The sequence below is a fragment of the Bombina bombina genome, chromosome 2 (genome assembly GCF_027579735.1).
Source record: "Bombina bombina isolate aBomBom1 chromosome 2, aBomBom1.pri, whole genome shotgun sequence".
Taxonomy (NCBI): Eukaryota; Metazoa; Chordata; class Amphibia; order Anura; family Bombinatoridae; genus Bombina; species Bombina bombina.
The window spans coordinates 1,185,200,256-1,185,214,071 of record NC_069500.1 but is presented as its reverse complement, the minus strand read 5'-3'; the positions used below and the strand labels follow the sequence as shown (position 1 = coordinate 1,185,214,071).

The window sequence follows — 13,816 nt, the reverse complement described above, 5'->3', positions numbered from 1 at the left end:
TAACATTTAGCATAAGGAATAGTTAATCTGGTCTGTTGACTATAATATGAATTAGTAGGTTAAATGAATGATTGTTCAGATGACAATAAATGCTACTTGGGCACATGATGTGAAAAATAATTCTTTATTCTCCTGAAAATTCTTTTAGGACTCACATTGGAAAATAGTCATAGCTTGTTGGTTTTACAAACAAATACATTCTGCAGTAACTCTGTCCTTTATCTTGCTTATATAATACTTGTAAATGATTTATAATCATTGCGAATACTTATTTGCCTAGAACTAAAACCATATGTTATGTAGTAAAAAAAAAAAACCAATATAAATCATTACAATATGATTTTTGGAATTTGAGTGCCCATTATCCAAGATTATAACTTGATATGTATCTACTCAAACCTAATGAATACATGAAATATATATATATATATATATATATATATATATATATATATATATATATATACAAAGTTCAAGCAACAAACTTTATAATGGCTATTATCTTACTTAGCTCTTATTGTAAGTATTTATTGTTATAATCTAAAGAAAGGGTTAATGTGTATAACCTTTATAGACATCCATGTACTCTGCCATAATTGTATTAACAATATTTGCATACTTTGCGGTGCAGTTCTGTTTGTTTGGTCTGTGTACTCTATAAGAAGTAAAATCATTTTCTTTTAGATGCTAATAAGCTTATATCACTAGTTATACACTAATTTATACAAATTTTAGAAAGCAGGCAATTTAGTCCTGAGAAAGATTTATGTCTGAAATAATGAAAGCAGCTTTTTTCACATATTGCGCAAAGGTCTTATTTATTTACATAAATCTGTCAAAGTGATGAAAAACTGCAGAATGAGATACATTGCATTTATACCACAGTATTCTTTAGCATTACCACAAGGAAAGAAACTTTCTGCCATTCCCACCAGCCTTATAACTCAATTCCCCTAAAAGTCAGCTGTTGATCAGGGTCTCCAGATAATGAATGAATGCCTTATTCATCCTTATATCTTAAGTCATTCTGATTTATGCCTGTGTTTTAAGGATTATTCTTAAATTGTGCTTCAGGGATGGAAACATTTTGCTACGTCCATTATGGAAATATTCCTATGCAAAATAAAGCTTTTATGAAATGCTTTTCCAATGTTCAAATTCATTTTTTTTTTAAATCCATGTTTTTTTGTTAATTTCTTTTCATGCTAAACAGAGTGATTGAAAAGCCTTTTGAAGGGTTAACTTGTTTAAGCAATAGCAATGTTTTAGTCTAATGAATACCGTCTTATTGAAGACAATCAGACATGGTTTAATATGCTGGTATTCCAACTTTGGGGCAGACCCTTTGCAAGGCGTCCCGGGCTACAAATTCTTTCACTGACAAAGCTGTTTCACTGAAAAACCTGATTAACCTCTGATATTTACGTGGGCACTCTTGATTGCAAGGGACGATCATTGACAAAGACTTAATGGCAGCCATATGCTTGGGTTATTGTGGGTACCCCTGACCCAGATGTGAACTCTTTGATTGACTGGTGCTAATTTCTGTTTCAGGTTTGGTGTGGAGATTACTGATGAAGACTTTGAGCAGCTACTTGACAGAATGCCCCTTGATGAAGATGGAAATGTCAAATACCCCCATTTTATGGCCATGTTTGATTCAAGGTAATGTCTAAAAGAATTTATAAACAAGGATGGATAAACATATTTTTTATGATTTCATAAAATATTTATTTTGCAAATACATATTAGTATTCATTTTACATTGATGTTAAAGATTTAAAAATATTTTTGGGTTGTGTTTTTGACATAATCAGTATTAATTTGACTTATATTTACAATATATATCTTTAAGCCTTAAAGGGATACTAAACCCATTTTTTTCTTTCATGATTCGGACAGAACATGCAATTTTAAGCAATTTTCTAATTTATTCCTATTATCAATTTTTCTGTGTTCTCTTGGTATCTTTATTTGAAAAGCAGAAATGAAAGCTTAGGAGCTGGCCTATTTTAGGTTCAGCACCTGAGTAGCGCTTGCTGATTGGTGGCTAAATGTAACCGTCAATCAGCAAGCACTATCCAGGGTTCTGAACCAAAAATGAGCCGGCTCCGAAGCTTTCATTCCTGCTTTTTCAAATAAAGATACTAAGAGAACGAAGAAACATTGATTATAGGAGTAAATTAGAAAGTTGCTTAAAATTGCGTGCTCTAACTGAATCATGAAAGAAAGAAAAAATTGGCTTTAGTATCTCTTTAAATACGAAATACTATAGACTAGCTTACATGTTGAGCGCTAATTAGCACATTAGATTGAGCGCTAATACCGCTGAAAGTAAACTTTTTATGCACGCACTATAAACTAGATTACAAGTGCAGAGCTAATTAGCGCATTAGATTAAGCGCTAATACCGCTGAAAGTAAACTTTTTATGCACGCAGGATAGCACGCGTATTACAAGTTGAGTAAAATATTATTGAGTGCGCGGAACCCGATGCGCGCTAGCCGCTGGACTTTGTATATCATGACTGTGTTAAAGTTTTTTTTCCTCCTAGATTTCAAGTGCGCCGCAAAGTTAAAAAAAAACCTCAACTAACACCTATTGCTTGCGCGCTAACCCGATCACGTTTAACCAAGAGTTATTAATATTTTACATTCCAATGTTTTTCACATAGAGGGAAATGTTCTTTTTATTTTAAATATATATATATATAAAAATACAAGAAAAATATGATACTGGCGCTGTGGTATTCTAGAGCACTAGTAAGACAGATCGCTGCCCAGGTTTACCTATTGGGGAAAATAGGTACCCTATATGCCTATTCCCCAATAAAAGACAAATTTAGAAGAAAGGGGAGTTGTAAACCAGAGGTGCAATCTGTACTAAAAAAACCATAAAGAATGTAATATTCAAATATTCAAATGAATTCTAATAAATAGATATCTTATTATAAAAATATCAAAGAATAAAAATGCATATAAAAGTTTTGTAACAGAACTGAAAACTGCTAAACAATGCTATCTAGTCCAGTACAGATATAGAGCAGTACAATAGTATGCTAAACAATATTCAGTTAGAGTAAAATACTTCAATTAAAAACATACTAAAAATAGTGTGATAATATATGTGAGAAACTGGAATGATAATCATACAGCAATGTTCAAATGCAATACAATGCAAAGATTTGTAAAAAGTTAAGGGATAGGAAGAATAATCCAGATCCCTATGGAAGTTTACTTACACTCCTTAACTTCAATCCTATGAGGTAAGAGCCGCACAGTGTATGGAGCAGGGGCGAAACTACAGGGGGTGCAGAGGTCGCAATTACGACTGGGCCCCCAAGGGTGAGAGCCCAGCTTCTTAGATTCTTGCACCTGGGCCCTGTGGTTTCTAGTTACACCTCTGGTATGGAGAGTCCCTCAGGAACACAATTGGAAAATAGTGCCGGTTGGTCGTGGTGAGTCCGGTCCTGGGATCCAATGGTGGGCGTGTGACATGTAAAAAAGAAATGAGCAAAAATAGTGCAACACTGTATAGTAATATACACAGATGCTTTATTTCACAATCAGTTGCTCACACTTTATAACCTCAATGACATATGAGGTAATCGATATATGTGTGTGTATATACTGTGTGTGTATGTATATATATATATATATATATATATTATTTTGTAAAATATATATATTTATACCTTTATATATACATGTGTGTATATATACAGGTAAAAATATATACAGATATATAGGAATATATATTTAAAAATACATTATTACTTATTAAATATTAATACTGAATGAAATATATTTCATGTTTTCAGGTATTAGAGTGGAAAGGGCTTCAAAGTGTGTGTATATATATGTGTATACATATAAATAAATAAATATATATATTTATGTATATATATATATTTTTTATATATATATTATATATATATATATATATATATATATATATATATATATATATATATATATATACATACTCACCAGCCACTTTATTAGGTACACCTGTTCAACTGTTTGGTAACACAAATTGCTAATCACTAGACAATCACATGGCAGCAACTCAATGCATTTAGGCATCTAGACGTGGTGAAGACGACTTGCTGAACTTAAAACTGAACATCAGAATGGGGAAGAAAGGGGATTTAAGTGACTTTGTACGTTGCATGGCTGTTGGTGCCAGACGGGCTGGTCTGAGTATTTCAGAAACTTCTGATCTACTGGGATTTTCACGCACAACCTTTTCTAGGGTTTACAGAGAATGGTCCAAAAAAGAGAAAATATCCAGTGAGCGGCAGTTGTGTGGACGATAATGCCTTGTTGATGTCAGAGGAAATGGGAGAATGGGCAGACTGGTTTGAGATGATAGAAAGGTAACAATATCTCAAATAACCACTCGTTACAACCAAAGTATGCAGAACACCATCTCTGAATGCACAACACATCAAACCTTGAAGCAGATGGGCTACAGCAGCAGAAGACCATACTGGGTGCCACTCCTGTCAGCTAAGAACAGGAAACTGAGGCTACAATTCACACAGACAAAACTTGGACAATAGAAGATAGGAAAAACTTTGCCTGGTCTGATGAGTGTCAATTTCAGCTGTGACATTTAGATGGTAGGGTCAGAATTTGGCATAAACAACATGAAAGCAAGGATTCATCCTGCCTTGTATCAACAGTTCAGGCTGGTGGTGGTGTAATGGTGTGGGGGATATTTTCTTGGCACACTTTGGGTCCCTTAGCACCAATTGAGAATTGTTTAAATGCCACAGCCTACCTGAGTATTGTTGCTGACCATGTCCATCCCTTTATGACTACAGTGTACCCATCTTCTAATGGTTACTTCCAGCAGGATAATGCACCATGTCACAAAGCTCAAATCATCTCAAACTGGATTCTTGAACATGACAATGAGTTCCCTCTATTACAATGGCTTCCACATTCACCAGATCTCAATCCAATAGAGCACCTTTGGGATGTGGTGGAACGGGAGATTCGCATAATGGATGTGCAGCCGACAAATCTGCAGCAACTGCGTGATGCTATCATGTCAATATGGACCAAAATGTCTGAGGAATGTTTCCTACGCCTTGTTAAATCTGTGCCACAAAGAATTGAGGCAGTTCTGAAGGCAAAAGGGGATCCAACCCGGTACCAGCAAGGTGTACCTAATAAAGTGGCCGGTATATGTATATGTGTTTATATGTGTATATATGTATGTCTATAAATATATATATACACATATTTACACATGTATATACGCTTGTATATACGCTTATATACATATATACGGGTATTTATATATATATATATATATATATATACACAGTATCCCACAAACGTGAGTACACCCCTCACATTTTTGTAAATATTTTATTATATCTTTCCATGTGACAACACTTGGACACTGCTCTGCTTCAGTATGTCACAGTACATGTTGGCATTCATGGTTCCCTCAATGAACTGTAGCTCTCCAGTGCCGGAAGCACTCATGCAGGCCCAGACCATGACACTCCCACCACCATGTTTGACTGTAGGCAAGACACACTTGTCTTTGTACTCCTCACCTGGTTGCTGCCACACACGCTTGACACCATCTGAACCAAATAAGTTTACCTTAGTCTCATCGGACCACAGGACATGGTTCCAGTAATCCATGTCCTTAGTCTGCTTGTCTTCAGCAAACTGTTTGCAAGCTTTCTTGTGCATCATCTTTAGAAGAGGCTTCCTTCTGGGACAACAGCCATGCAGACCAATTTGATGCAGTGTGCGGCGTATGGTCTGAGCACTAACAGGCTGACCCCCCACCCCTTCAACCTCTGCAGCAATGCTGTCAGCACTCATACTTCTATTTCCCAAAGACAACCTCTGGATATGACGCTGAGTATATGCACTCAACTTCTTTGGTCGCCATGGCGGGGCCTGTTCTGAGTGAAACCGTTGTATGGTCCTGCCGACCATTCTGCAGCTCAGTTTCAGGGTCTTGGCAATCTTCTTATAGCCTAGGCCATCTTTATGTAGAGCAACATTTCTTTTTTTCAGATCCTCCGAGAGTTCTTTGCCATGAGGTGCCATGTTGAACTTCCAGTGACACACCTGCTCCCCATTCACACCTGAGATCTTGTAATACTAACGAGTCACATGACCCTGGGGAGGGAAAATAGCTAATTGTGCCAAATTTGGACATTTCCACTTAGGGGTGTACTCACTTTTGTTGCCAATGGTTTAGACATTAATGGCTGTGTGTTGAGTTATTTTGAGGGGACAGCAAATTTACACTGTTATACAGGCTATACACTCACTACTTTACATTGTAGCAAAGTGTCATTTCTTAAGTTTTGTCATATGAAAAGATATAATAAAATATTTACAAAAATGTGAGGGGTGTACTCACTTTTGTGGGATACTGTATGTATGTATATATATATATATATATATATATATATATATATATATATATATACACATATATTTGAACATTTATATGCATGTATGTGTGTGTATGTATGTATGTATATATATATATATATATATATATATATATATGTTGTGTTTGGTGCAACTTTTTTAACTCCTTATCCTTTATGCGAGGTCTTCAGTCACACTAACCCAACAAGCATAAAATGTGATTGCGCTTGTGCATGGGCATTTACTTTCAACTTGTAATATGAGCACTAGTTAATGCAGGCGCGATGTTTCAATATCTCCCACTAACATTAGCACACCACTTGCAATCTAGCCCAACATCAGCATTCACGGAAGACTACTATAAATGTGAAGTGTAACAAGTTCTCTGAATGAGTCCGCTGCTGTCTGTATATGCCAAGGCAAGAATCTGTAATACACAGAAAAAATATCAAGCTATATATAGAAGCTCTACATATATTAGAGCTACTGAATTCTTTATTGGTCAAAATGTAAGATTAAAATCAAAATTAGGACAAAATCCATTGCTCTAACCACAGAGGATAAAAAATGCATAATTAATAATATACAATATAACGAGAAGCTTAATTTATTTTAGGGCAAAAAACATTGCTATTATCAGACCTCATATCAGATGATATCCCTACAGCCCCTCTGTCAGTCACAAGCCTACATTAGTCCTCAGATCACATACCCACTTTATACTTCAGATGAGACTCCTGGGACTGCAGCCCCTCTGTCAGCCACATGACTGTAACATCTCTATCTGCTATATGTCTGCATTAGACCTCAGACCAGACCCATTGACTCAACAGCCCCTCTGTCAGCCACATGACTGTAACATCTCTATCTGCTATATGTCTGCATTAGACCTCAGACCAGACCCATTGACTCAACAGCCCCTCTGTCAGCCACATGACTGTAACATCTCTATCTGCTATATGTCTGCATTAGACCTCAGACCAGACCCATTGACTCAACAGCCCCTCTGTCAGCCACATGACTGTAACATCTCTATCTGCTATATGTCTGCATTAGACCTCAGACCAGACCCATTGACTCAACAGCCCCTCTGTCAGCTAGGTACCTACATTATTCCTCAGATCACATAGATCACATACCTACATTAGACCTCAGATGTGACTCCTGGCACTGAAGCACCTCTGTCAGCCAGGTACCTACATTATTCCTCAGATCACATAGATCACATACCTACATTAGACCTCAGATGAGACTCCTGGCACTGAAGCACCTCTATCAGCCAGGTGCCTACATTATTCCTCAGATCACATAGATCACATACCTACATTAGACCTCAGATGAGACTCCTGGCACTGAAGCACCTCTGTCAGCCAGGTGCCTACATTATTCCTCAGATCACATAGATCACATACCTACATTAGACCTCAGATGAGACTCCTGGCACTGAAGCACCTCTGTCAGCCAGGTACCTACATTATTCCTCAGATCACATAGATCACATACCTACATTAGACTTCAGATGAGACTCCTGGCACTGAATCCCCTCTGTCAGCCAGGTACCTACATTATTCCTCAGATCACATAGATCACATACCTACATTAGACTTCAGATGAGACTCCTGGCACTGAAGCACCTCTATCAGCCAGGTACCTACATTATTCCTCAGATCACATAGATCACATACCTACATTAGACCTCAGATGAGACTCCTGGCACTGAAGCACCTCTGTCAGCCAGGTACCTACATTATTCCTCAGATCACATAGATCACATACCTACATTAGACCTCAGATGAGACTCCTGGCACTGAAGCACCTCTGTCAGCCAGGTACCTACATTATTCCTCAGATCACATAGATCACATACCTACATTAGACCTCAGATGAGACTCCTGGCACTGAAGCACCTCTGTCAGCCAGGTACCTACATTATTCCTCAGATCACATAGATCACATACCTACAATAGACTTCAGATGAGACTCCTGGCACTGAAGCACCTCTATCAGCCAGGTACCTACATTATTCCTCAGATCACATAGATCACATACCTACATTAGACCTCAGATGAGACTCCTGGCACTGAAGCACCTCTGTCAGCCAGGTACCTACATTATTCCTCAGATCACATAGATCACATACCTACATTAGACCTCAGATGAGACTCCTGGCACTGAAGCACCTCTGTCAGCCAGGTACCTACATTATTCCTCAGATCACATAGATCACATACCTACATTAGACCTCAGATGAGACTCCTGGCACTGAAGCACCTCTATCAGCCAGGTACCTACATTATTCCTCAGATCACATAGATCACATACCTACATTAGACCTCAGATGAGACTCCTGGCACTGAAGCACCTCTGTCAGCCAGGTACCTACATTATTCCTCAGATCACATAGATCACATACCTACATTAGACCTCAGATGAGACTCCTGGCACTGAAGCACCTCTGTCAGCCAGGTACCTACATTATTCCTCAGATCACATAGATCACATACCTACATTAGACCTCAGATGAGACTCCTGGCACTGAAGCACCTCTGTCAGCCAGGTACCTACATTATTCCTCAGATCACATAGATCACATACCTACATTAGACCTCAGATGAGACTCCTGGCACTGAAGCACCTCTGTCAGCCAGGTGCCTACATTATTCCTCAGATCACATAGATCACATACCTACATTAGACCTCAGATGAGACTCCTGGCACTGAAGCACCTCTGTCAGCCAGGTACCTACATTATTCCTCAGATCACATAGATCACATACCTACATTAGACCTCAGATGAGACTCCTGGCACTGAAGCACCTCTGTCAGCCAGGTACCTACATTATTCCTCAGATCACATAGATCACATACCTACATTAGACCTCAGATGAGACTCCTGGCACTGAAGCACCTCTGTCAGCCAGGTACCTACATTATTCCTCAGATCACATAGATCACATACCTACATAAGACCTCAGATGAGACTCCTGGCACTGAAGCACCTCTGTCAGCCAATATGCCTTCAATATACCTCAGATTAGCTTTTTGTGCTGCAGCCTCTTTAAAAACCACTTACATATATTAGACCTCAGATCAAATTCTGGCTTGCCAGTGCCTCTATCTGCCACATGCCCACATCAGACCTTTTATTAGACCCCTGGTCCATCAGCCCTTGTATAAGCCACATATGCATTATATCTAAGATTACACAACCCTGGTCCTGCAGCCCCCTTTTTAAGCCACATACCCACTTCAGAACTCAAATCAGACCCCTGGTCCTACAGCCCCGCTATCAGCCATATGTTCACATAATATTTCAGATCTATGTTCCTGGGCCCTAAACAATTTCTTTCTTGATATTACCTAAGCTGCTGTCTCTTGCACTATGGTGCTGTCCCTTAAGCACTGTGAACTAGATCTAAAGTTTATTGCCATTATACAAGCAAGGTTTTTTTTTTATTAACAAAAGTGCGGTTAAAAAACAAACAGAACAAAACAAATAAAAACTATGTGCAAGCTCTTTTCTTATGCTGCACACAATAAATATTATTCTAGCTCTCCTCAGACTTGTATACAGATTACAAACAATCAAACTCTATGGTAAGGTTTCCAAACAGATTACAAACATTAGGTAAAGGGGAAGTATTACAGTGGTGTAGTGAGGCTGTAAGTGATGAGGCAAAGAGGAGAGATACGTAATAAGAAAAATGCAAGGTAGTGGACTAGGGAATTGGTAGAGGTAGGGAGAAGACCTGCACGAAAGTTGGGTAGAGGTGAAGTTAAAGGGACAGTATACTGTAAAATAGTTTTTCCCTTAATGTGTTTACAATTGCTTTTTTTACCAACTGCAGAGTAAAAAATGTATGAAAATTAGCTTTTTAAGGTTTATTTCTGTATATTAAAGCTCTGATTTTGTGTTTTGAAGCCACAGCCTAATAAAATAGGTTGAGCTTGTAGGTATAATTATATCTCATTACTTTATCACATTGTGCACATAATCCTGCTTCTTTATCTTATATCTGTCCTTAAAACAATCACCAATACTTTGAGAGAACAATGGAAAATCAACATTTTATTACCTTATCTCTGCTATATCCGACTGGGAGTGTAATTTCTTCTGCTGGCTGTGTTTACAAAGCTTATCTATAGCTGGTACGCACGGCCACAAACTTTCAGAATAGGTGGGGATACCACATGCTAAATCAACTATTTCAAATGCCAATATAAGGGTAAAGGAGCTACTTGTAAACAATTTAATACACTCCAGCAGGTAAAGTGGATCATTGGGAACAAATTAAAGGGGAGAAAATTTTTGAGTAAACTGTCCCTTTAAGATAAAAGCAGGGAGAAGTACAGAGAGAAATGTGAAGAGGAGAAGAGAAAGTTGTATAGCAAGAAGTGTATAAAGTGTAATAGACAATTAAAAGGGAAGTTGTAGGCAGGTGGGAGTGTGAACACGTGAACCTATTTTACATAGGAAGAACAACAAGATTCCTAAAAATCAGATTAAATGAACACATTTACAACATTAAGACAGGTTATAACAAACACACAGTATCAGTACACTTTGATAAAGCACACAATAGAGATCCCTCACATTTGGAATTTATTGGAATAAGAAAAGCAATCCCACATTGGAGAGGAGGAAATAGCCTTACAGTGAAGGTCAATTTCGATGAATTAGTGCCTGGTTTTTAATAATCCTATTTAAAACAAGGGCACTTTAATTCATCAAAATTGACAATTCACTCGTTTTCTTCAAAAATCCTGACAGCCGCTCCAGCGATTCCCCCGGCCGTCGGAAGCCTCTTCATACGTCAGAAATGATGAATCAGTCTTCCTCCAATCATGGCCCCCGGGGGAATCATGGCCTGAGGCAACGTTGTGATTGAAGGAAGCTGGATTCATCCTTTTGGACCCCGAAGAGGGCTTGCGACGGGCGGAGGAAGCGCTGCAGCGGCTGTTAGGATTAAAAGGTACGTTTTTGAAGAAAACAAGTGAAATGTCAATTTTGATGAATTAAAGCGCCCTTGCTTTTAATAGGATTATTAAAAACCGGGCACTAATTCATTGAAATTTACCTTCACTTTCACAACTTGGGGCAAATGGAAATGAAGTGGATCTATACTTTAGACATATTTGTACCCTAATGGTCTAAATCGTGACTTTGAACTTCATCATTTTTTAAATTAGCTAACTAGCAACATAAATTAGAGAATATGTAACAATTCTCTCATTCTAAACATAAATACATGTATTGGTATGTATCAAGAAGAATTCAGAAAAGAACATTTTGCATTCCACACATTGAGATTCAATATATACTGTTATATGTGACTGTGGATTTTAAAATTATTGTAGCAAATACTGTACATCCTACCAAAAATATACTGGGTTCCCATTTATAAAACGTTGATCAATACCGACAACATATTAGATATGATTATCCATTTAGTCTGAATTAAGGATCACAATATATGTAAATAAAGGTATACAAATAGAGGGCTATAGACATTTACATTTATTAATATTCTGTATTATATTAATGTAAAAACTACTGGAATAAAACCAAGAATATATATATATATATATATATATATATATATATTCATTTGATTTGATTGAATAAGTGTGTGTTTTCCATGTTTTTTACATTTTGTAATACTAGATGTAACGGGCATTCTGTTACTTAAAGGGACACTAAACCCAATTTTTTTTTTTGTGATTCATATAGACCATGACATTTTAAGCAACTTTCTAATTTACTCCTATTATCACATTTTTCTTCATTCTCTTGGTATCTTAATTTGAAATGCAAGAATGTTTAGATGCCGGCAGATTTTTGATGAACAATCTGGGTTGTTCTTGCTGATTGGTGGATAAATTCATCCACCAATAAAAAAGTGCTGTCCAGAGACTGAACCAAAAAAAGCTTAGATGCCTTCTTTTTCAAATAAAGATAGCAAGAGAACAAAGAAAAATTGATAATAGGAGTAAATTAGAAAGTTGCTTAAAATTGCATGCTCTATCTGAATCATTAAAAAAAAATTGGGTTCAGTGTCCCTTTAATGGCTAGTAGAGGAGGCCATAAGTTGTTAATTTGCTTAATGTAAACTGAATGAAATTTACTGTTTTTGGTTTGCATTAATTTAATTAGAAGCTGAAAAGCAGTTATGTCTTCAGCTGTTTTAATGGCTGTTGGTTGGCCTGCCAAAAATTAATACCAGAAATGTAAACCCTGACAATGTTTTTTCTTTTTACTGTTTGTAATGTAAATAAGTATTTATTTTAAAATATGTATTTATTTTTTAACACTTGAAGGTTATAATAATATTTCATTCATGTAATGAAATTCTGATCATTCTTATTGTTCAATATTCTTAGATGCAAAGTTTTTGAAGTTTCTTATGTTTATTGGTTTTAAGGTTTAGTTTTTTTTTGGGGTGTGGGGTTTCTAAAAAAATAGAGAATTATAAAGACAAAGCTATGCAGATATATGGATCTTTATTAAGTGTGCTCCTGTTACTTATACAAACTTTGGCCTTGCTTCCATTGAGCCGTAAAAACTGGAGCCGCAAGCTACCGAAGTGGTCGACAGCTATAGGTGGTTAACGGCTCCATTTTAGTACCAGGTTTCCGTCTAAATATTTTGTAGATTGCATGTAGTCGCTCTTTTCGTGTAGGTGTAAGTTAACGTTGTGTTAACGCTTCCATCTGATGTCGGATTTTGTGAAAATAAATTAGTTGCTATGGTAACCTGTTTCACTATCAAATTTACGTTTAACGTCTGCGCTCCTTAACTGTGATCACCTCTAAAGAAAAACAAAAACAAATATACACTTATTTATAATACATATTTTTTAACTATAAGCAAATACTATTTTTTTATATAATTATATTTTCCACTTTATTAAAATATGTAATATGTGTTGCTCCCCTAGGCATAGGTCTAGTATGAATTTTGTAGATATGTGCTTACATATATTTTTATATGTAAATACATGCTCATATTTCCAAAAGAGCATGAGTGCAACTATTACTATATATAGGACAACAATAAATATTACATATTTGAGTTTTTTCTACATTGAAACACTTGAATTATTTGAAAATGTTAAAATATAAATGGGGAATAGGTATCAAGAAGCGCCTTTTTCTTCTTTTACACCTAGTTGAGCTGGGTGTAATTTGATTCCATGTATCGACAGCCTCCGACAGTGTATTAACGGTTTGCGCTTTCATTGGAAACCTAGTATAAGTTATCACTTGACGGCTTCTAATACTTTCTATGTAATACGAAAATGTTTTCAGCAGCCGGACCCCAGCTGCTGATATTGAGTTATAACGCACCTCGGAAGCAGTCGATAAACAAAATTTCTTCCGACAGCATATTTATCGGTTTA

The 13,816-nt window shown here is 36.8% G+C and overlaps 1 protein-coding gene across 1 annotated transcript in view; it reads left to right on the top strand.

The window, feature by feature from the left end:
• LOC128647469 (EF-hand calcium-binding domain-containing protein 6-like) overlaps window positions 1-13,816 on the top strand; it is a 299,277-nt gene that overhangs the window by 156,687 nt on the left and 128,774 nt on the right. The window contains exon 12 of the mRNA XM_053700255.1: window positions 1,555-1,665. Within this exon, the coding sequence (XP_053556230.1) occupies window positions 1,555-1,665 (111 nt within the window). The remainder of the gene's footprint in view (window positions 1-1,554; window positions 1,666-13,816) is intronic.